Source organism: Centruroides sculpturatus, unplaced genomic scaffold (genome assembly GCF_000671375.1).
Source record: "Centruroides sculpturatus isolate CEXI.00-Female unplaced genomic scaffold, Cexi_2.0 scaffold793, whole genome shotgun sequence".
NCBI lineage: Eukaryota > Metazoa > Arthropoda > Arachnida > Scorpiones > Buthidae > Centruroides > Centruroides sculpturatus.
Window position 1 is genome coordinate 253,123 of NW_019385190.1, and position 26,248 is coordinate 279,370.

Genomic DNA, 26,248 nt, shown 5'->3' on the forward strand with positions numbered 1-26,248 from the left:
TCATTATGTGAACTATAAGTTTATAGATTTCCTCACTATTGGAATTAGTTATTTCTGGGATATAGGTAAATCGACCTTTGATTTCAGCTAGATAATCTGAAATAGAGTAGATTATTCTTTGACATTTTTTAGGCAAACTGGTTGATTTCTTTTGCAGTTACAGTTGGAAAGTGGTCAGATGCATCAAAGGTTGTAGTAGAAACTTCCAGACAACAATCCAGTAAAAATTCAGAACATATTGTAAGATCAATAGTAGATTTCCCACTGTGCACCAGACATATATATAGTATATTATTATCATATAACATATATATAGTGTATTATTATTATTATTATTATAAAAATATAAATTTTTTCAATACAAGTTTATTCTTACTTATGCAGTATGATAAACTACATTTATAATTATCTGTGTGTAAGTATCTGAATGTATGTACATATTTCAGGTCAAAAGGTATTTTTGTATATATATGTGTGTATATATATATATATATACACAAAAACACCTTTTGACCTGAAATATGTACATAAGGCTTTGGTTGGTGTGTGTGTGTGTATATATATATACATACATACATACATACACACACACACCAACCAAAGCCAAATATTATCAAGCTAAAAATGGCTATACTAAATTAAAAGACAATTTGGTATTAGAGTTAGGCATTAGGTGCCATCTCTTGATAAATTTAATAATTACCGTGTTTCTCCTAAAATAAGACACTGTCTTATATTAATTTTTGCTCTGAAAAATGCGCTAGGTCTTATTTTCAGGGAATGTCTTAATTTTTCCAGGAAGAAGAATTATTATTGAACAAAAAAATTCCCAAGTCGAACTTAGACGAGAGTGACGTATATCTGGTGTGTCGAACTGTGTCCTTTTTATAGCGTCAACATCGGACTCGATGACCAATTAGTGCTTACTGAACCGTAGCACTATGCAAATGCCATGTGGCGTGATTCCCGGCCAACCAATTTGCCATCACCAGCCATAACGTTATGCAAATCTATGATTCCCAAGCCATACTCTTATGCAAATCATGCCGTGTGGCGTAATTGTCTGCTGACCAATCAGTGGCTGTACTTTCAAAAAGCCAATGGCCACTTTCAACCAACTGTCGATGACCGTTACGACTAAAAAATACTTCGCTAGGTCTTACTTTCAGGGAGAGGTCTTATATTTCGCAATTCAGCAAAACCTGTGCTAGGTCTTATTTTCGGGGAAACACGGTATAATTTAATTAAATAGTTTTAGAACTACTGGAAGAAAAGAATTGGCCCGAAGCGGGACTCGAACCCACAACTCCTGCTTACTGTGCAGATGCGTTGCCAATTATGCTACCCAGACCCTCGGTCCGGGAGTTGTGGGTTCAAGTCCCGCTTTGGGCCAATTCTTTTCTTCCAGTAGTTCTAAAATTATTTAAGAATTATTTAATTAAATATAGGACACTTCCGTGTTGCGGCAATATTGACAGCAATTTGTTAAATTTCAGATATACTGAATTATATTTAATTTCTAAATGCTGGCATGAAGTGAACTATATTTTCATTCATAATTATTAAATTTATCAAGAGATGGCACCTAACTCTAATGCCAAATTGTCTTATGTTATTATAACCGTTTCTAGCCCAATAATATTCAGCTTTGGTTGGTGTATAGCTTTAAACATAGCGGGTTTAGTAATGATGTTTGATTATTGTCATATCTAGTCATTTGACTATTTTAAAACAAACTTTTAACTCTACAGCCAATTTCAGTGATATTCAATATTATTATAAACAACTTGGTAAAAATTAAACAAAATATTCCAATAACTGAAAAAATATTATATATTAAGTGATATTGCAATGCTAATCCAAAATGAAGTCCTATTATTTAATTTTGGAAATAAAACTAGTAGAAAGGAAACAGATAAGTCAAACTGTTATATAACTTAAAATTCTGAAATTGTCAAATATTACTAAACTTGTAGTCTTGAAATAACTGTTCTAAGCTTGCTAATGTTATATTTCTTATACAGAATAAAAGTTACAATGTATGAAATGAACAATATTGAAAGCTTTTGCTAATTTATATTATTTTATCACTCAAATAATAATATAATTAGTAGTAATCTGTATTCCAATTATATTTGATTGTAATAAACTTCAATTTTACCTTATTTGGATTATATAATTTTTTTTAGTAACTTAAACTGAAGTTTTACAATATGTGGTTTTTGAAACTCTTATCTCAATAGGTATCCTGAAACCATCTTTGATTTATAAAGACAAATTTTAAAATAGAAATTTTGAATAATATCAATTTCCATTAGGAATTGAGAATCTAATACAGGAAAGTCATAAGAAACCATGCCTATAATTATGAAATCAATTTGAAACAAAATTTTGGAGAAAAAAATGTCAATCTTAGTGATCCAATTCAATATCTAAAAGGATTTTATTTTATGTTTATGTTTAAGAGAATTAAAATGATTAATGTAAGGACTGTTGAAATACAAAGTCACCTTAGATATTTAAAATAATTTATTACTATTTTCCAATTATATTTACTTCAAATAAATGCATGTTAAATGTCTTTTATGAATGCATCAGCGAAAATGTCATTACAACCACATACAACATTAACTCTCCAATTTTTCAAAAAAATTACAAAATAAACTATTTAAAACTTATCACGTAAGTAATACATCAGGTTTTAAATTTGACTTACTTACTTATATATATATATATATATAAGTAAGTGCATATATATATATATATAATTAAAGCACTATACTAATTTTTTATATTTTTGAAAACAAGTTATACTGCATGAAGAAAATACAAAACATCTTATTTTTAATGAAAATTTATACTCTAAGGACCCTGCAAATTTTTACCTGCATTCCAAAAACAAATTGTATGTAGATTAAATCAACTATGCAATTATATAATAATAATCATTAATTTGCCTAAATTGTTATATTTATGCTTTCAATATGTTATTCTTGCTGTTAGTCATAATGCTCCTTCTCGGTGTGTACCTGTATAAAAATGAAATTTTTTTTAAATGTATGATTTTCCTTTAAAATCATAATAAATAAGTAGCTATGGCGTTTATCCAATAAATATGAGTAATGTGTTCTAATTTTTTGTGTCATTCTATATAATTTTTTAAAGAATTAATCTTAAAAACTTATTCTATTTTGCTAAAATATTTTAAAAAACTTACAAGAGATATCATTAATCCATTCTATAGATGATGGGGAATAATCTTTAAAATAATCAAATATGTCTTCTGTACTCATATCATTCACTCCTCTGAAATGTATAGCATCTAAACGAATTCCTCTTAGTTTATCTATTAGTTTAAAAAGTATTCAATTAAAAAACAAAAATATAAATATTTCAAACAAAAAGAATTTTTATTTTATTTTAAAATTTTGTATCAAATTATTATTTTTCCAATAAAAAAAAGCTTCCAGAAAGTCAATACAGTAGAGTGTTGTTTATCCGAAACGTCGGTTAATCGAAAGCATTCCAGTCGGCAAATTTAAATTTTTGCTAGTGCTATGGCGCAGCAATCTTTGGCTATATCTTGGCTAATTCAATATTTTTTTGTTGGTGTGTGTTTTAGCTGGCAGCACTGACACTTTTGTGTGGTGTTTTTCTGAGCACTGTGTGTCATGCTGAATCGAACGTTTGATACTAGATCAATTTCTAAAGTATAATTTTTTTGTTTTTATATTTTTCAATATATTTATTTTGTTTCTAAAAAATAAAGAAATAATTTTTAACGATACAATAGCCACGATTATTATTTTAAAAAGTTTACAATAGGCTTAACATAGACGAAAATTCAACGCAAAGCGACACGCAACAGAGAAAAATTTCAACATAGAATAGGTTAATATATTTTTTTGTACATAATCGGTTATCTGAAAAATAAGTTATCTGAACAACCTCAGTCCCCAATTGATTCGAATAAATGACACTCTACTGTAATTATAAAATTTAGGCCTTCAATAAATAATTCTATAATTCACAAAATATTAAATTTCAAAATATTTAATATTAATCAAATTTGAACTTCTAAAATGATACTAGAAAAAGACCTTAAAAATGCTGGAAGCTTTTTCACTTTTTCTAGATACTCATTTCCAAAGTACATAAATTAGTATATTTTATCGAGTTCTATGTACCTTTTTTCCTCAAAGTAAGATGCATATTATGCATGACATAATTTCTATATTTGAATAGGAAGTATCATCTAACTTATATCTATTACAACATAATCAAATATAAATAAAAAAAAATCTGTCCAACTTTGACATATCAAATATCAAGATTAATATAAGTTTACCTTATTACAAAAAATACTGGATTGAATTATAATACATTAGTTCTAATAAATGATATATTCATGTTCATATTTTATAAAAGCATTTATATCACATTGGCCCAATATTTTTTCCAGTTTTAAAGGAACCTCAACTTATGTTTGAGTCCAATTAAGGTTTTCCTTGATTTGATAAATATCTATGGTACATGTTGTATAGAGTTCAACTAATGCTACAATTCAGGACATTGCTTGTTTAGCAATGCTAAATGCCAAACAAGTTACAATCTGTCATGCTGCAGTTTGCAAACTGTGAGGAAATAAATTGTTTGAAAGAATTGTACATAATTGATTAGTGTTGTTTTTATTGTGTTCAATAGATATCATTCAGTTTGATAACTTCCCCAGTAAAGACATCTTTTGGAATAAATAAAAAGGTTCCAAATCATTTAATTATAATTAAAATGTTAAATTACAGCTTAAATTTATTTTACATATGTTATATTTTAAAATGAAATTTTCCAATTCTTTCAAATAAAAAATATTTTAATTTTATCATACATAAGACAATGTAATAATTGTAAACTACGATTTACTTTCTATTTAAAATAAAAAGCAAATTAATTTTAGTGAAAAATGCTAAAAAATATTTTAACTTTAGAATATTAACAATTTGCCCAGGTAACAAGAAACAAAAGTGTAAAAGTTAATACAATTTTTTTTTTTTTGAAAAATACTAGATGCTGGATTTTGTCACTTTACTGCCATATCTAAGCAAAAAAGCTAGGGTTTCTGCTACATAGTGCTTATTTTGTCACATGGCAATATTTTTTTTTATCACTCTGGCAAAATAAACTGGCAGCTGACAATAAATGACAATTGCTATAAACTAACACATACTAATCATAATGATGTTCAGCAGATTGCAGTGCTTGAGTGTGTAATCAGAAAAATAAATATTACCATGTGTTATTTTCCATAATGACATCCAGTCTCTGTTTCAATTTGATTTTTAACTGCATAAAGTCATAAAACTGCAAGTACACTTTCCAAAATACATGTGAAATATGCAAGGAAGCCTATTTTCCCTGGTATGATTTTTATTTTTATGCTGAGCAGCTCAGCACTAGGACATATAAAAATTATAGAGTAAAATTGATACTTTCATTTTTATTGACACCAACCAAAAACAAGTTAAGTTACAATTTGTCACTTATAAGAGTCCAATGTATATATTTCTTTCTATAAAACACAAACATTTTGAATACAATTTTCCAATCAACCAGGTATGATTTAAATGCAATTAGTAAAAATTACTAAGAAAGTAATTCAAAATTTATTAATGCTGAAGAAGTAATAAAAATATCACACATTCTTGTAAAAATTAGATTTACAGCAGCATTATGAAAAATTACTGATAAAGACAATAATACAGGATTTTAAGAAATATTATATCATCAACAACTTCAATGGAACAGAGGATCATGTACTGTTCAAGGAGACTGAAGAGCAAGATGGAATGAAACAGGAATGACGACAATGAAAGTGAAGAAGTAAACTGCTTCAATGACTTTTCAAATTTTTTAATGCAAATTGCTAACTTTTTGTATACAAATAAAATTAAAAATAAAAGGTTGACTTATATTCAAGTAATAATTTTACTCAAAAAGCAAGTTTTCCAAAATTAGGAGTTGATTTTGTATTTGTCAATTTATAATTGGGCTAATACAGTATACTAAATCAGAAATGGAACTGTAAAACTTGATTTGATTTGACAAATGTGCCACACACTTGCCAAATCGATTGACTCCATAAAACAAAATGTGGAGAAAAGTGACAAAGTAATATATGTTCCTTGTAAAATATAAATTCAAATAAACATTGTAGAATGTATTATTATAGATGTAGCTTTTATCTAACAACATATAAAATGTATAAGATAGCATATATTATAATCATAATTATTATTACGATTTTGGTATGATTGAGGAAGTTAATCAATTTGGCAAGTGAAAAAGATAATAACATCGAATTCAGTCTTCACATTAGTGCACATTTTTTATTAAAATTTTTTTTGCAAAAATGAATAATAACTATTCTGTTACAGTTACAGTGGTTAACAGTAACAAAATAGTTAATTTAAACAAAATAATAATAATTTTGTTTAAATTGATTATTCAGCAACATAAATGATTATTTTTTGTCAGCTGTATTTGAGTCCCATCATGTCAATTTGTTCTTAAATTTTTATAAGAATCGTGTTTAATAGGAGGAATGAAAAAAATTATTTTTAGTTTTATCCATCTTGATATAACGGGTTTTCTCTTTTCTAAAAACAATTGACACCAAAATTAAAACAATCATTCAATATTCCACAAGTATATTTCTGCAGCAGTTGGACTGTAACTAACTAATTTTTTTTACTTATGTTTTGTGATGAGATAACATTAAATAGTTTACTGTTATCTACAAAGCACTGGTAACATTGCAATTGCAGTGTGCACTGGCAGATTAACACTGCAGTATGGAGTTACTTAGATTGGCTTCTGAAATAAATAAATTTTTTTTTGATGGCCAATAAAATTCTGTCATTAAGTGGTATTGATCCTTATTATTAGGAAAACTTATTATGAATATAAAAAGTTACGAGTATATCAAGAACTTTCGCACTAAAATTTTTAAAAATTCAATATGTGGAGTTAATCAATTTGGTTTGTGAATGGCTCAAATATAAAAGTTAACTTTTGGAATTTGTATACACAACTAAATAGTTTCTCCAAAACATTTTCTCACATTCAAAATCATTCTTTTCCTGTAATAACTCAAAACTCTCCTCATCTTTATTTTGACCATAGTAATGATATAATATTAGTGATATGCTAGAAATACAAATAGTTTGAGTGATTAATTATTTAAAATTATTAATGTTAATTTTGACATTTCAAAAAACCAAAATAGATAAATCTTTTAGATGCATTTTATATTACGACTAAAACTAACCAAAATAAAAATTTTGTGAAAAATTCAAAATGATGATAATCATTTAAATTTTTAATTATTATAAAATAAAAATTTCTTTATTCAATAGAGAAACAGACCTTGATATTACAGAAAATTGACTTTATTTCACTGAATAAATCATGATTAAATGATGTTCAAAAACAATAATTTAAAAGATTAAATGATAATCAAAAATGTTTGTTCAATGAAATAGTTAATTTGATGAAATATCAAGGTGCATTTCTCTACTGAATTCTTTGTTTCAGTTTTTGTTTATATATAAAACCTTCATAAATTTCAATACAAAAAGGACTTTCTGCATTCCCAAGTGTACAAATTCCACTCTTGACATGGTTATCTCAGAAACTCACTCACTGTTCTTCATTTCATAGAAGGAGAACAAAGAACAATTTGTTGTATTTGAAGAAGTATGAGAAAAGTCTTTCAGCTAAAAGAAAAGCTCAAATTTTTCACCATGAAATTTATTCAGTTGGAATAGTTTTTTGAAGGCAATTATGGAATATTGATTTGATAAGCACATTCAAAATTTAACCTTTAAAAAGTTTAGTCCACAAAATGCTTCATGACAAGATGAACATTAAATACTGTAATAAAAAAATGTATTCCTGCAAGGACCAATGAACAGATTTGGTTAGCAAATACCAAATTTCAATGCCTTGCCAGAAAATTCACTAACTATTCCTTCATCTTGAATAATGAGTCATATTTCACTCTGTCACATTCAATGATTGGAGGAAACTGTAATTTGATTCAATGTCAGGTCAGTCACTATCTATGCAAAATTTATTCAGATATTTTTCTTTTACTGGATAACTTTACATTGGATACCTCAGAAACTGAAAAAAATTCTTTTTCTGTATCCTGCAGTGCACACCAACAAAGATTTTTGGACTTATCTCAAGCAGTTGATCACTGTGATCTGTTATTGTCTAAAGAAAACAGATTTGGACCTAATGCTCTCAGTGAGGAGAAAAATTTATGTAATATGCAGTTAGAAATTTGAATAAATAAAGTTGTGACAAATTTTAGTGGACACCTGATATATTTCATTAGATACTTTGTGAAGTATTAACATATAATTTAAATTTTTATTATATTCCTTATATATATATATATGTATAATAAAAATAATAATAATAATTACGAATAATAAATTACCTGAAGTTTTTTCAGAATTTACTGGAATATTCATGCTATTGTAAAAAAACAAAAAAAAAATTACTAAAATTATGTAGTAAAATTAAACAATATTAAACAATTTTATAAATAGTGGTGATAACCTCTTATATAAAGCATCAATTTCTTCTTGTGTTATATTTTGTACTGGTCTTGCTTCTGAATAAAATTTTTCTGCTCTTTCTCCTAACTTGTCTTGAATTTTCTGCCAATAAATTTAAAAGTTACCATTTAAAAGACAAAGGAGTATTTCACAAATCTGGCTGCAAATACACTTACCTCGGATGTCAAATCTAATCCAGATGCAAAAATGTTAGATTTATTTTCATACTTTTTCATTTCCTATAAAAATTTCAATATTCTCATTTATAACAAAAAGTTTAAAATATTATTTCAGTATTTTATTTTATAAATTCTTGATAAACAGAAAAATTTATTAATTAATATAGGTATTATTTATTTATAACCATATATATTAAATCACAAAAATTTTTTAATATATTATCAAGATTGACTTTTGAAGTAAATTATGAACAAGCTGTTGTATCAATGTTGAGATTTTAACACTTCTAAAGTTTTTCTATTTTTGACTCTCTGCCTTGCAGACAATAAGCAAACTTCTAATTATGCTCATCATGGATTATGCCAGAATTAAAGGCAGCAAAGTGATGAGGAATGACATTTGACATATCCAGGTCAACTCACTCCTGAATATTTCTGAGCTGACCTAGACTGAAACATAGATCCAAAATGTAGTAGGCTGGTGTCTTAACTATCTGAGTTATCCAGCCATCACTTCTGAAACTTTATTTTTTCCTTTTTAGAAATATTTTTTACTAGCAGGTAAGCCAGGCATTGCATGGGCAAAAAATAAGTATAAATATTGAGATTATTAGATTATTTGGTACTTCTAACCCTTCTATTATATATTCAGTCACTGTATCACTTTGACTACTCACACTTCACTGTTTGTTTTTATTCACTCACTGCACTACTTTGGAATTTTCACTTCTTTTTCGGTTCTTCCCTTCGTCACTGATAAGAAACGGACGTTTGAACCCACGACAGATCTTGCTTTATATAGCCCACAAATGAGTAGTCCCACCTATACAAAAAAAGGCTTTGAATGATCCACAATGTTCCAGAACATTCCACAACATTCGAGAATGTTCTGGAATGCTCCACAATGATCTGGGATGTTCCCAAATGTTCCAGAACATCCCGGAACATTTTGGAATGTTGTGGAATGCTCTCAAATGTTCTAGAAATTTCTAGAGAGCAAGACTTCCAGCCTTTATATCTTCAACAACACACCCTTCAGGTAAAAATGGGAACCTTCTTCAAGGATGGGGGATAGAGGGCTACCATACCCTTGATTGTACCAAGACTCATTTTTGAGTTTTAGTGACATGCACATTGTACACTTACCTNTGTCTTATATTAATTTTTGCTCTGAAAAATGCGCTAGGTCTTATTTTCAGGGAATGTCTTAATTTTTCCAGGAAGAAGAATTATTATTGAACAAAAAAATTCCCAAGTCGAACTTAGACGAGAGTGACGTATATCTGGTGTGTCGAACTGTGTCCTTTTTATAGCGTCAACATCGGACTCGATGACCAATTAGTGCTTACTGAACCGTAGCACTATGCAAATGCCATGTGGCGTGATTCCCGGCCAACCAATTAGCCATCACCAGCCATAACGTTATGCAAATCTATGATTCCCAAGCCATACTCTTATGCAAATCATGCCGTGTGGCGTAATTGTCTGCTGACCAATCAGTGGCTGTACTTTCAAAAAGCCAATGGCCACTTTCAACCAACTGTCGATGACCGTTACGACTAAAAAATACTTCGCTAGGTCTTACTTTCAGGGAGAGGTCTTATATTTCGCAATTCAGCAAAACCTGTGCTAGGTCTTATTTTCGGGGAAACACGGTATAATTTAATTAAATAGTTTTAGAACTACTGGAAGAAAAGAATTGGCCCGAAGCGGGACTCGAACCCACAACTCCTGCTTACTGTGCAGATGCGTTGCCAATTATGCTACCCAGACCCTCGGTCCGGGAGTTGTGGGTTCAAGTCCCGCTTTGGGCCAATTCTTTTCTTCCAGTAGTTCTAAAATTATTTAAGAATTATTTAATTAAATATAGGACACTTCCGTGTTGCGGCAATATTGACAGCAATTTGTTAAATTTCAGATATACTGAATTATATTTAATTTCTAAATGCTGGCATGAAGTGAACTATATTTTCATTCATAATTATTAAATTTATCAAGAGATGGCACCTAACTCTAATGCCAAATTGTCTTATGTTATTATAACCGTTTCTAGCCCAATAATATTCAGCTTTGGTTGGTGTATAGCTTTAAACATAGCGGGTTTAGTAATGATGTTTGATTATTGTCATATCTAGTCATTTGACTATTTTAAAACAAACTTTTAACTCTACAGCCAATTTCAGTGATATTCAATATTATTATAAACAACTTGGTAAAAATTAAACAAAATATTCCAATAACTGAAAAAATATTATATATTAAGTGATATTGCAATGCTAATCCAAAATGAAGTCCTATTATTTAATTTTGGAAATAAAACTAGTAGAAAGGAAACAGATAAGTCAAACTGTTATATAACTTAAAATTCTGAAATTGTCAAATATTACTAAACTTGTAGTCTTGAAATAACTGTTCTAAGCTTGCTAATGTTATATTTCTTATACAGAATAAAAGTTACAATGTATGAAATGAACAATATTGAAAGCTTTTGCTAATTTATATTATTTTATCACTCAAATAATAATATAATTAGTAGTAATCTGTATTCCAATTATATTTGATTGTAATAAACTTCAATTTTACCTTATTTGGATTATATAATTTTTTTTAGTAACTTAAACTGAAGTTTTACAATATGTGGTTTTTGAAACTCTTATCTCAATAGGTATCCTGAAACCATCTTTGATTTATAAAGACAAATTTTAAAATAGAAATTTTGAATAATATCAATTTCCATTAGGAATTGAGAATCTAATACAGGAAAGTCATAAGAAACCATGCCTATAATTATGAAATCAATTTGAAACAAAATTTTGGAGAAAAAAATGTCAATCTTAGTGATCCAATTCAATATCTAAAAGGATTTTATTTTATGTTTATGTTTAAGAGAATTAAAATGATTAATGTAAGGACTGTTGAAATACAAAGTCACCTTAGATATTTAAAATAATTTATTACTATTTTCCAATTATATTTACTTCAAATAAATGCATGTTAAATGTCTTTTATGAATGCATCAGCGAAAATGTCATTACAACCACATACAACATTAACTCTCCAATTTTTCAAAAAAATTACAAAATAAACTATTTAAAACTTATCACGTAAGTAATACATCAGGTTTTAAATTTGACTTACTTACTTATATATATATATATATATAAGTAAGTGCATATATATATATATATAATTAAAGCACTATACTAATTTTTTATATTTTTGAAAACAAGTTATACTGCATGAAGAAAATACAAAACATCTTATTTTTAATGAAAATTTATACTCTAAGGACCCTGCAAATTTTTACCTGCATTCCAAAAACAAATTGTATGTAGATTAAATCAACTATGCAATTATATAATAATAATCATTAATTTGCCTAAATTGTTATATTTATGCTTTCAATATGTTATTCTTGCTGTTAGTCATAATGCTCCTTCTCGGTGTGTACCTGTATAAAAATGAAATTTTTTTTAAATGTATGATTTTCCTTTAAAATCATAATAAATAAGTAGCTATGGCGTTTATCCAATAAATATGAGTAATGTGTTCTAATTTTTTGTGTCATTCTATATAATTTTTTAAAGAATTAATCTTAAAAACTTATTCTATTTTGCTAAAATATTTTAAAAAACTTACAAGAGATATCATTAATCCATTCTATAGATGATGGGGAATAATCTTTAAAATAATCAAATATGTCTTCTGTACTCATATCATTCACTCCTCTGAAATGTATAGCATCTAAACGAATTCCTCTTAGTTTATCTATTAGTTTAAAAAGTATTCAATTAAAAAACAAAAATATAAATATTTCAAACAAAAAGAATTTTTATTTTATTTTAAAATTTTGTATCAAATTATTATTTTTCCAATAAAAAAAAGCTTCCAGAAAGTCAATACAGTAGAGTGTTGTTTATCCGAAACGTCGGTTAATCGAAAGCATTCCAGTCGGCAAATTTAAATTTTTGCTAGTGCTATGGCGCAGCAATCTTTGGCTATATCTTGGCTAATTCAATATTTTTTTGTTGGTGTGTGTTTTAGCTGGCAGCACTGACACTTTTGTGTGGTGTTTTTCTGAGCACTGTGTGTCATGCTGAATCGAACGTTTGATACTAGATCAATTTCTAAAGTATAATTTTTTTGTTTTTATATTTTTCAATATATTTATTTTGTTTCTAAAAAATAAAGAAATAATTTTTAACGATACAATAGCCACGATTATTATTTTAAAAAGTTTACAATAGGCTTAACATAGACGAAAATTCAACGCAAAGCGACACGCAACAGAGAAAAATTTCAACATAGAATAGGTTAATATATTTTTTTGTACATAATCGGTTATCTGAAAAATAAGTTATCTGAACAACCTCAGTCCCCAATTGATTCGAATAAATGACACTCTACTGTAATTATAAAATTTAGGCCTTCAATAAATAATTCTATAATTCACAAAATATTAAATTTCAAAATATTTAATATTAATCAAATTTGAACTTCTAAAATGATACTAGAAAAAGACCTTAAAAATGCTGGAAGCTTTTTCACTTTTTCTAGATACTCATTTCCAAAGTACATAAATTAGTATATTTTATCGAGTTCTATGTACCTTTTTTCCTCAAAGTAAGATGCATATTATGCATGACATAATTTCTATATTTGAATAGGAAGTATCATCTAACTTATATCTATTACAACATAATCAAATATAAATAAAAAAAAATCTGTCCAACTTTGACATATCAAATATCAAGATTAATATAAGTTTACCTTATTACAAAAAATACTGGATTGAATTATAATACATTAGTTCTAATAAATGATATATTCATGTTCATATTTTATAAAAGCATTTATATCACATTGGCCCAATATTTTTTCCAGTTTTAAAGGAACCTCAACTTATGTTTGAGTCCAATTAAGGTTTTCCTTGATTTGATAAATATCTATGGTACATGTTGTATAGAGTTCAACTAATGCTACAATTCAGGACATTGCTTGTTTAGCAATGCTAAATGCCAAACAAGTTACAATCTGTCATGCTGCAGTTTGCAAACTGTGAGGAAATAAATTGTTTGAAAGAATTGTACATAATTGATTAGTGTTGTTTTTATTGTGTTCAATAGATATCATTCAGTTTGATAACTTCCCCAGTAAAGACATCTTTTGGAATAAATAAAAAGGTTCCAAATCATTTAATTATAATTAAAATGTTAAATTACAGCTTAAATTTATTTTACATATGTTATATTTTAAAATGAAATTTTCCAATTCTTTCAAATAAAAAATATTTTAATTTTATCATACATAAGACAATGTAATAATTGTAAACTACGATTTACTTTCTATTTAAAATAAAAAGCAAATTAATTTTAGTGAAAAATGCTAAAAAATATTTTAACTTTAGAATATTAACAATTTGCCCAGGTAACAAGAAACAAAAGTGTAAAAGTTAATACAATTTTTTTTTTTTTGAAAAATACTAGATGCTGGATTTTGTCACTTTACTGCCATATCTAAGCAAAAAAGCTAGGGTTTCTGCTACATAGTGCTTATTTTGTCACATGGCAATATTTTTTTTTATCACTCTGGCAAAATAAACTGGCAGCTGACAATAAATGACAATTGCTATAAACTAACACATACTAATCATAATGATGTTCAGCAGATTGCAGTGCTTGAGTGTGTAATCAGAAAAATAAATATTACCATGTGTTATTTTCCATAATGACATCCAGTCTCTGTTTCAATTTGATTTTTAACTGCATAAAGTCATAAAACTGCAAGTACACTTTCCAAAATACATGTGAAATATGCAAGGAAGCCTATTTTCCCTGGTATGATTTTTATTTTTATGCTGAGCAGCTCAGCACTAGGACATATAAAAATTATAGAGTAAAATTGATACTTTCATTTTTATTGACACCAACCAAAAACAAGTTAAGTTACAATTTGTCACTTATAAGAGTCCAATGTATATATTTCTTTCTATAAAACACAAACATTTTGAATACAATTTTCCAATCAACCAGGTATGATTTAAATGCAATTAGTAAAAATTACTAAGAAAGTAATTCAAAATTTATTAATGCTGAAGAAGTAATAAAAATATCACACATTCTTGTAAAAATTAGATTTACAGCAGCATTATGAAAAATTACTGATAAAGACAATAATACAGGATTTTAAGAAATATTATATCATCAACAACTTCAATGGAACAGAGGATCATGTACTGTTCAAGGAGACTGAAGAGCAAGATGGAATGAAACAGGAATGACGACAATGAAAGTGAAGAAGTAAACTGCTTCAATGACTTTTCAAATTTTTTAATGCAAATTGCTAACTTTTTGTATACAAATAAAATTAAAAATAAAAGGTTGACTTATATTCAAGTAATAATTTTACTCAAAAAGCAAGTTTTCCAAAATTAGGAGTTGATTTTGTATTTGTCAATTTATAATTGGGCTAATACAGTATACTAAATCAGAAATGGAACTGTAAAACTTGATTTGATTTGACAAATGTGCCACACACTTGCCAAATCGATTGACTCCATAAAACAAAATGTGGAGAAAAGTGACAAAGTAATATATGTTCCTTGTAAAATATAAATTCAAATAAACATTGTAGAATGTATTATTATAGATGTAGCTTTTATCTAACAACATATAAAATGTATAAGATAGCATATATTATAATCATAATTATTATTACGATTTTGGTATGATTGAGGAAGTTAATCAATTTGGCAAGTGAAAAAGATAATAACATCGAATTCAGTCTTCACATTAGTGCACATTTTTTATTAAAATTTTTTTTGCAAAAATGAATAATAACTATTCTGTTACAGTTACAGTGGTTAACAGTAACAAAATAGTTAATTTAAACAAAATAATAATAATTTTGTTTAAATTGATTATTCAGCAACATAAATGATTATTTTTTGTCAGCTGTATTTGAGTCCCATCATGTCAATTTGTTCTTAAATTTTTATAAGAATCGTGTTTAATAGGAGGAATGAAAAAAATTATTTTTAGTTTTATCCATCTTGATATAACGGGTTTTCTCTTTTCTAAAAACAATTGACACCAAAATTAAAACAATCATTCAATATTCCACAAGTATATTTCTGCAGCAGTTGGACTGTAACTAACTAATTTTTTTTACTTATGTTTTGTGATGAGATAACATTAAATAGTTTACTGTTATCTACAAAGCACTGGTAACATTGCAATTGCAGTGTGCACTGGCAGATTAACACTGCAGTATGGAGTTACTTAGATTGGCTTCTGAAATAAATAAATTTTTTTTTGATGGCCAATAAAATTCTGTCATTAAGTGGTATTGATCCTTATTATTAGGAAAACTTATTATGAATATAAAAAGTTACGAGTATATCAAGAACTTTCGCACTAAAATTTTTAAAAATTCAATATGTGGAGTTAATCAATTTGGTTTGTGAATGGCTCAAATATAAAAGTTAACTTTTGGAATTTGTATACACAACTAAATAGTTTCTCCAAAACATTTTCTCACATTCAAAATCATTCTTTTCCTGTAATAACTCAAAACTCTCCTCATCTTTATTTTGACCATAGTAATGATATAATATTAGTGATATGCTAGAAATACAAATAGTTTGAGTGATTAATTATTTAAAATTATTAATGTTAATTTTGACATTTCAAAAAACCAAAATAGATAAATCTTTTAGATGCATTTTATATTACGACTAAAACTAACCAAAATAAAAATTTTGTGAAAAATTCAAAATGATGATAATCATTTAAATTTTTAATTATTATAAAATAAAAATTTCTTTATTCAATAGAGAAACAGACCTTGATATTACAGAAAATTGACTTTATTTCACTGAATAAATCATGATTAAATGATGTTCAAAAACAATAATTTAAAAGATTAAATGATAATCAAAAATGTTTGTTCAATGAAATAGTTAATTTGATGAAATATCAAGGTGCATTTCTCTACTGAATTCTTTGTTTCAGTTTTTGTTTATATATAAAACCTTCATAAATTTCAATACAAAAAGGACTTTCTGCATTCCCAAGTGTACAAATTCCACTCTTGACATGGTTATCTCAGAAACTCACTCACTGTTCTTCATTTCATAGAAGGAGAACAAAGAACAATTTGTTGTATTTGAAGAAGTATGAGAAAAGTCTTTCAGCTAAAAGAAAAGCTCAAATTTTTCACCATGAAATTTATTCAGTTGGAATAGTTTTTTGAAGGCAATTATGGAATATTGATTTGATAAGCACATTCAAAATTTAACCTTTAAAAAGTTTAGTCCACAAAATGCTTCATGACAAGATGAACATTAAATACTGTAATAAAAAAATGTATTCCTGCAAGGACCAATGAACAGATTTGGTTAGCAAATACCAAATTTCAATGCCTTGCCAGAAAATTCACTAACTATTCCTTCATCTTGAATAATGAGTCATATTTCACTCTGTCACATTCAATGATTGGAGGAAACTGTAATTTGATTCAATGTCAGGTCAGTCACTATCTATGCAAAATTTATTCAGATATTTTTCTTTTACTGGATAACTTTACATTGGATACCTCAGAAACTGAAAAAAATTCTTTTTCTGTATCCTGCAGTGCACACCAACAAAGATTTTTGGACTTATCTCAAGCAGTTGATCACTGTGATCTGTTATTGTCTAAAGAAAACAGATTTGGACCTAATGCTCTCAGTGAGGAGAAAAATTTATGTAATATGCAGTTAGAAATTTGAATAAATAAAGTTGTGACAAATTTTAGTGGACACCTGATATATTTCATTAGATACTTTGTGAAGTATTAACATATAATTTAAATTTTTATTATATTCCTTATATATATATATATGTATAATAAAAATAATAATAATAATTACGAATAATAAATTACCTGAAGTTTTTTCAGAATTTACTGGAATATTCATGCTATTGTAAAAAAACAAAAAAAAAATTACTAAAATTATGTAGTAAAATTAAACAATATTAAACAATTTTATAAATAGTGGTGATAACCTCTTATATAAAGCATCAATTTCTTCTTGTGTTATATTTTGTACTGGTCTTGCTTCTGAATAAAATTTTTCTGCTCTTTCTCCTAACTTGTCTTGAATTTTCTGCCAATAAATTTAAAAGTTACCATTTAAAAGACAAAGGAGTATTTCACAAATCTGGCTGCAAATACACTTACCTCGGATGTCAAATCTAATCCAGATGCAAAAATGTTAGATTTATTTTCATACTTTTTCATTTCCTATAAAAATTTCAATATTCTCATTTATAACAAAAAGTTTAAAATATTATTTCAGTATTTTATTTTATAAATTCTTGATAAACAGAAAAATTTATTAATTAATATAGGTATTATTTATTTATAACCATATATATTAAATCACAAAAATTTTTTAATATATTATCAAGATTGACTTTTGAAGTAAATTATGAACAAGCTGTTGTATCAATGTTGAGATTTTAACACTTCTAAAGTTTTTCTATTTTTGACTCTCTGCCTTGCAGACAATAAGCAAACTTCTAATTATGCTCATCATGGATTATGCCAGAATTAAAGGCAGCAAAGTGATGAGGAATGACATTTGACATATCCAGGTCAACTCACTCCTGAATATTTCTGAGCTGACCTAGACTGAAACATAGATCCAAAATGTAGTAGGCTGGTGTCTTAACTATCTGAGTTATCCAGCCATCACTTCTGAAACTTTATTTTTTCCTTTTTAGAAATATTTTTTACTAGCAGGTAAGCCAGGCATTGCATGGGCAAAAAATAAGTATAAATATTGAGATTATTAGATTATTTGGTACTTCTAACCCTTCTATTATATATTCAGTCACTGTATCACTTTGACTACTCACACTTCACTGTTTGTTTTTATTCACTCACTGCACTACTTTGGAATTTTCACTTCTTTTTCGGTTCTTCCCTTCGTCACTGATAAGAAACGGACGTTTGAACCCACGACAGATCTTGCTTTATATAGCCCACAAATGAGTAGTCCCACCTATACAAAAAAAGGCTTTGAATGATCCACAATGTTCCAGAACATTCCACAACATTCGAGAATGTTCTGGAATGCTCCACAATGATCTGGGATGTTCCCAAATGTTCCAGAACATCCCGGAACATTTTGGAATGTTGTGGAATGCTCTCAAATGTTCTAGAAATTTCTAGAGAGCAAGACTTCCAGCCTTTATATCTTCAACAACACACCCTTCAGGTAAAAATGGGAACCTTCTTCAAGGATGGGGGATAGAGGGCTACCATACCCTTGATTGTACCAAGACTCATTTTTGAGTTTTAGTGACATGCACATTGTACACTTACCTTTATAATATATATTGATATTGATTATTGAATAATTAAATAAAATTAATTAACATTTCTCAACATTAAAGCTATCTTTATAAACAGTTTTAACAGTTATAGTCAAAACAGATTTATTAAAAATTAAAAATATTTTCTTTAATTATCTAATTTTCTTGATAATATATAAATAATTAGGTAATAATTTTTTAAATGAAGATATATCTAAAAATTTTTTCAATGTTGTAAAATTTAACATATTTGCAAATCTTTTAAATAAAATATAAGATTGAATAAATTATCTAGAGGTTTAACAAGACTAATAATTTAAAATATTTAAACCTAACAATGCTATAGATTATAGCAACAAAAATCATCTTCAGTTTTCAATTACATCTAAGTTTAATCTCTACTATTAATAAGTACAGTATATTGATTATATGACACTATTGTACAAAATCCATTTGAAATACAGTAGAGCGTTGTTTATCCGAATCAATTGGGGACTGAGGTTGTTCAGATAACTTACTTTTCAGATAACTGATTATGTACGAAAAAATATATTAACCTATCCCGTGTTGAAATTTTTCTCCATTGCGTGTCGCTTCGCGTTGAATTTTTGTCGATGTTAAGCCTAACATATACTTTTTTAAATAATAATCGTGGCTATTGTATCATTAAAAATTATTTATTTATTTCTTACAAACAAAATAAATATATTGAAAAATATAAAAACCAAAAAAAATATACTTTAGAAGTTGATCTATTATCAAAAATGTTCGATTCAGCATGACACACAATCCTCAGAAAAACACCACACAAAAGTGTCAGTGCTGCCAGCTAAAACACACACCAACAAAAAAATATTGAATTAGCCAAGATATAGCCAAAGATTGCTGCGCCATAGCACTAGCAAAAATTTAAATTTGCCGACTGGAATGCTTTCGGATAACCGACTTTCGGATAAATGACATTCTACTGTAATCCATTGAGTCCAGAATGTATAAACAAACTTATTAGTACTTATGAATTTTCAAAGTTTTTGACAATTGCAAATGGATACTTCCATTTTATGGATTTAGTTTGGGTTTCATATTATAATTGTGCATTCGATGATAACAGTCTGCATGTCATTAAATGCAATTATAATATGCACATTGAAAATGTCTCAATATATCATTATCCAAATATGAAAAAAAAATAGGAAATTCTTTGTTTTTGTCAAATTTAATTTTTTTTTTCACACAGTATTTATATGTTTACTTAAATACAATTAAAATGTATTTTCCAAAAATTGTTTGTTTATTTATTTATTTTGTTTTAGATTATAAACTTGTTTATTACAATCTCAGAACTATGGTGACTACTAGGGTTTCTCATTTCCCAGTCTTTTGCTTGTCCTGGGATCCCGAGATAAAAGTGAACTGTTTCCCGGTATCCCGGGATAGAATTAATTAATTTTAAGGTATACAAAATATCTTGAAATCAAATGATATAATTATTTTCCATTTTTTAAAGTAATTTTAAAGTTCTGTAACCTCCAAAATCATATTAATAATGCTGTGTAAGGTCTATAGGCCTATAATAAAAATTACCTTTAAATAACGTAGAAATTTTCACAAATAGAAAAAAATTAATTAAAGTTTGCTGGAAACTGCATACAACAACNCTCAATATTTTTAAATTTAATTTAAGAGAGAAATTAACTTTCATTTTTTTCACTAATTCTCAACACAACAATAAATTTTTATAGGTAGAAGAATTTCAAAACTGGAGGAAATCAGTCAACATAAAGTATAAAACTTTTTCTGATATTACAAGTGGAGAATATGCTGATATTTTATGTCAAGTAAATGATAATTATTATTTTATTTATTAAAAATGTATAATTTAGGTTTTTAGTAGTATTATTAATTTTATAAATATTATAATAAATTTATACTAAATCATTTTTTGATGAAATATTGATCCATTTTATAATCATCATTTTTTTTATAATCATTAAATACAAATTTAGCTTGGAAGTTTATTTTAGTATGTAAAATGTTCAGTTTTAGAAGTAAATGATATATTGATAGTCTGAATTCACATCATTGATCTCTGATTTCATTTGGAAAGCAGATCTGATTTACATTTAAAAATAATCCTTTCATTAATGAATATGTTTTTAGTGATAAATTTATTGAAATTAATAATTTATGATTTTGGTATAATAAATATGGACAAGTCTGTTTTTTTAGCTATAAAGTTCTTTATTTGCTGATGAAAATTTCATTACAAAACTGATGTAAGAACATGCATGTTGATGAAATTATTTGTAATAAGTTAGATTTCTGTTTTCATTATTAAATTTGTCATGTATTGTTGGATTTAATTGACTAAACCATTTACCAACAATTCACTAAAGTTATTTATTTTCAACCTAAAGCTTTATTAGTAGATGTAAGTGCAGATAATGAAGAAGAAAAAACAACATACCCAAAAAGAAAATTGTCAGTGATTTGATTTCATCTCAACAATCTAAAACATTTGCTAGCAGTTCATCAGATAACAAAATTCAGCTTTATTTCACTAATTTTTGTAATTTTAAGGAGTTAATTATAAAAAAAAACAGCAGAATTCAAAATTCAAACAAAATTTGACAGTTTTTCAAAGCAGGTTTACCTAAAACATGCACTTTGACATTGAACATTAACTTCATACTACAAGGGAATTGTTTCAATATATCATCATTCAAAGGCAAATAAATAGAAATTTTTTTTGTGTTTTTGTTGAATTTTAGTTTAAGATTAAGATGATTTATCATTTGTTTAGTTAAATACAATTAAAGTGTATTTTATAAAAAATGTTTGTTTATTTATTTTAATTTAGATCATATACTTGTTTATTATAGTGTCAGAACTAGTGAGTACATAAACAATAATACATATAGAAATTAAACTTCTCATACATATATAATTTTAATTACACAAATGTATCTACATAAAAAAACCAGATAAACTAATTAATTTGTCAATTTTTTAACATGCATTTGTGAAAAACTACTTATTATATAATGGACTTTTGACTTTTACCAGGCATCCTTCATCCAAATGAGCTAAATCAAGGTTTTAGTATACTTGCTCTTTCATGTATATTTAGCAATTTTATTTTCAAAGAATCATGAAACTCATTTTGTAATTTCTCCTTCAATATGTACAGTACATGTATGTATGTATATATTGTATATCTGAGCAGATAAGACGACCTTCAGATAAGACAAGGTATAAATTTTTGTCAAAGTTTTATAGTTTTAGCATATATCTGTCCTATAAGATGACCCCATATTTTGGGGGGCCTTTTTTTTTATCATTCAACTATCGTCTTATCTGCGCAAATATACAATATATATAAAAATTGATCATTTAATTCTGAAATAAAAAGATTTATTCAAACACAATATTTTAACATTAAAAAAGAAAAAAGCTATATTGATTTAATAAAAGATTAGACAAATTTCTAATTGTTTAAAATATTTTCATAGTAATTCAAGTGAAAATCAGCAATTCATTAATTGTATAAATTAAAAATTAAAATTCAGTACCAGTAGTCCATTTAAATTAGAAAAATACAGTAGAATCTTCTTATTGTAATCAAGGATATCACTATCAGTCAAATAATGTTATAAGAATTATAATGTCTCAAAACATATAAGTTAAAATAAACTTTGCTTATTGTAATCAGAGTTTCAAGTAAGTAGGCATTTTTAAGTTGTCTTTTCACATGATCAGTCTCAATGTGTGGTTGATAACATGTAATCATTATCAGTATTACGTATGTATACTGAAATGTAGTTTTGAAGAAAAAAATCACTTAAAAAGGGATATAATTTCAAACTCAAATGTTTTTGGTCTATTTTATGAACCATTATTAGGAGTTCTTTAATATCAAATTATAGAACATTCAACACTTAACTGTTATTTTCTAATCAAATATTCTATTATTCAATAGTTAATTAAGAACTCCTGATAATGGTCTATAAACTAGGCCATTGAGTTTAAAATTGAATCACTGTTTAAGGTGATGGTTTATTCTTCAAATTATTATCAGTATTAACCAATTTCCAATAATTATTGTTTTAATTGTTATTTGCTCACAGTACAATAATTTAAATTGTTGACATTTGTTATAGAAAGTATATGTTAGTTATTGTTACAGATAATACTGCAAAAAACAGCAGCAAACAAAATTACTGGATGAATTACTACTAATTAATATATTACAGTATATAGTTATAGTGTTTTATTATGTCCTTTTAATGACAAAGTACACAACCACTCACTACACCAGGATATAGTTAATCACATACTCAGAACCGATTATGGTGTAATGGACAAAGTATACAAAATCAGAATTTCCAGTAATTGAAATCTATTCACTTTTCCTGTTTATTGTTATTATTAATTGTTATTATCAGTATAGATGAGACCTCAAGTGATTAAAATAAGCAGATTCTATGGTAATTAATTCTCTAGTTAAATAAATTTAAATAAGTGAAGTAATCAAATATTTATTGCATCCTTATTATTTAAATCATTTTAAAGCTAAATGAAAAAATATACATATTCATAAAAATATAAATTATTTGTACAGAATATTTCAAAAGAGCTAATGAAGAAAATAATTCAAAATTCAGTTGTTCTTTATTTTTATGATCTAATTAATTTTTTGAAAATCTTCACTTAAGTGAATTTTTACAAAGAAAACGGGTTTTCCCACAGGTTCAACAACATAAATGGAGAGTCTATTTTCAACAATATAGCCTGAACTATATCAGGAGTTTATTCTTAAGCCTTTGTGTCCTTATTATACAATTTTATTATTTAAATATCTATTAGGACAGATTGTATTACTAGGACTTATTATACCAGTGTCCAAGTCTTGCAAAATGAGGAAATGTATCCAGAGAAAAGAGAATCTTTATTGTTGGCCTGATTTACCTGTACACAGTTTACACACTTTGTGTTTCTTTGTGAAATAGATTTAAATACAGTCAAAATAGAGAAAAGAAAGCAATAATTATAAAAGGCAACTATATGAACATATGTACATTAAAAGACAAAGCAACAGAATTAACAACAACTTGGCAAGAGAAATCCATCAATCCTGGGACTATTATTATTGACAGGAGTAGCAGTTTGACACATTTATAGAGGAAGAAATACAATAGTGGTCCAGGCAAAGGAAAGTGAGGGATATGTTGGTTTTAAGAAAATGTTTTCACAATCCCTTTTTTTAAAATATGTATCTTTTTAAATTATTGATTTATATATACAGGATCAGAGACATAATACGAATTTCTATGTTGTTATTTTAATATTTCGATGTTATTAGCAACCAAAATAATGTAAGTCATTTTAATATTATTATTGTGTGGTGAATTATTATAGCATTATTGTGACACCCCTTTTTAAATCTTGGTTTTAGTACACGGTAACTGTAAACCTGATGATGAGGGACCGAATGGGTCCAAAACAAACAAAATGTGTAAATTGTGTACAGGTAAATCAGGCCAGCAATAAAGATTCTTTTTTTCTCTGGATATATTTCCTCATTTTGCAGGACTTGGACACCGGTATAATAAGTCCTAGTAATACAATAGTAGACATTTAAAAAATAAAATTATATCAGGGGATCTTCAAATGTTTTGACGATTGATTCCTTCAAAAATTCCCCAACCTTTTATCAACCCCATTTTTTTGCTAATACTGTTAATAACAACAAATCTGATGAGCCAGTGTTAATCCACACTGTTTTCATATAAAAGATCTACTTACAGTGCATAAATTTACATCATCCTAAACTGTCACATACATAACTCACTGGACTAATAATTTTTAACGAACTGTTTTTAATTGACCCTCGAAAATGTTTTATCGACTCCCAGTGGGGTCAATATTGACCACTTTGCAGACTCTAAATTGCATAACAGCATGCTGAAATGGTAAACAAAGAATAACTTCTAAATACAACATTTCGTAATCAAAAATTTAGTACGAAAAGTGGAGGTCATCAAAGAAACGATGATAAAATAATCAATTATACATATATAATCCAGCAGCATAAGGTCTGAACAAATTCTCTTTCAACTTGAAAATACATTAAACAGATTTCAACTTTAAGTTGAAAGTATTTTATAATTCTCATTAGACATACAAAAGATCAAGAACATACTTCATTTTACTTAGATCGGTTAATCTTGATCTTTAATATTTTAAAATAATCTCCATAAAAGATGATTTTTTTAGCTTTATAAAAATCAAGTTAATACATTACAATAACCACGAATACTTTTTAATATATAAAAATTGCAGGAAATATCCAGGAAAGGAAAATTTATTATTGAAAAATGAAATGTTTTAACCTTATAAGGCATGAATTCCACTTTGACTTCAACTTTGACTTGCTTCTCATCAATTTCTGCATCCTTTTCATCAGGAATTTCATCAACTTCCATTATATCTATTGTATCTGTACAGGACGTAGCATTATTAGAATCCAAAGTGATTTTTAAATTTGGCCATTCTTTGCCTAAAACTAACTGATCCATATTTTTAAAAATATGCTTTAAATAAAAACACTGACTTGAATTTAACTATATTTAAACGTTTAATATAATTCTAATAGAGTTTACAGTTTGTATTTAGTGACGAATAATTTAAAAATATCATCTTATGACTCGATTTAAAAGTAACTATTATTCACAACGATCGAATGTTTCGCGTAAGACTGCTCTATGTAAGACCAAGTAAAATTAAAATAAATACATGTCTTCAGTGTTGCCAACTGTGAATAGAAACTTTTTTATATTGAATAATAATAATAATAATAAATTTTATATTTTTTTAAATATATATATTTAACTTAAATATAAAAACAAATAATATATACTCTGCTAATGAAATTCTTTAAATAAATTTATTAAATGTGAAAAAATATTTATTCAGAATATGTTAAAATAAAAATCTAGTGAAGTAAATAATATATTATTTATTATTGAAAACTTACTTATAATAAATAAGTAGAAAGTTTAATTTCAATACGTCTTTTTAAAAT

At 26.7% G+C, this 26,248-nt stretch overlaps 2 protein-coding genes across 2 annotated transcripts in view; both read right to left on the reverse strand.

Annotated features, from left to right (window-relative positions):
* The window catches only part of LOC111635948 (nuclear cap-binding protein subunit 3-like), a 28,048-nt gene extending 19,175 nt beyond the window's left edge, over positions 1 to 8,873 (reverse strand). The window contains exons 1-4 of the mRNA XM_023381095.1: positions 8,801 to 8,873; positions 8,626 to 8,726; positions 8,504 to 8,538; positions 3,218 to 3,346 (exon numbers count right to left, since the gene is read on the reverse strand). Of these exons, the coding sequence (XP_023236863.1) occupies positions 3,218 to 3,346; positions 8,504 to 8,538; positions 8,626 to 8,726; positions 8,801 to 8,860 (325 nt within the window). The 5' untranslated portion in view covers positions 8,861 to 8,873. The remainder of the gene's footprint in view (positions 1 to 3,217; positions 3,347 to 8,503; positions 8,539 to 8,625; positions 8,727 to 8,800) is intronic.
* A 3,232-nt stretch (positions 8,874 to 12,105) lies between these two features.
* On the reverse strand, positions 12,106 to 25,959 carry LOC111635945 (nuclear cap-binding protein subunit 3-like). The gene is made up of 6 exons (XM_023381090.1): positions 25,557 to 25,959; positions 18,026 to 18,088; positions 17,851 to 17,951; positions 17,729 to 17,763; positions 12,443 to 12,571; positions 12,106 to 12,254 (listed from the first exon to the last, which is right to left on the reverse strand). The coding sequence occupies exons 1-6, from the start codon at positions 25,740 to 25,742 to the stop codon at positions 12,229 to 12,231; spliced, it is 540 nt and encodes a 179-aa protein (XP_023236858.1). The 5' UTR covers positions 25,743 to 25,959; the 3' UTR covers positions 12,106 to 12,228.
* Between the last annotated feature and the right edge of the window lie 289 nt (positions 25,960 to 26,248).

Coding starts and splice junctions, on each gene's coding strand:
- LOC111635945 (XM_023381090.1), bottom strand. CDS start 25,742: ATGGATCAGTTAGTTTTAGGCAAAGAATGGCCAAATTTAAAAATCACT. Junction 12,572..17,728: donor AAATTCTGAAAAAACTTCAG/GTAATTTATTAT, acceptor TTAAACTAATAG/ATAAACTAAGAGGAATTCGT. Junction 12,255..12,442: donor ATGGATTAATGATATCTCTT/GTAAGTTTTTTA, acceptor ATTTTTATACAG/GTACACACCGAGAAGGAGCA.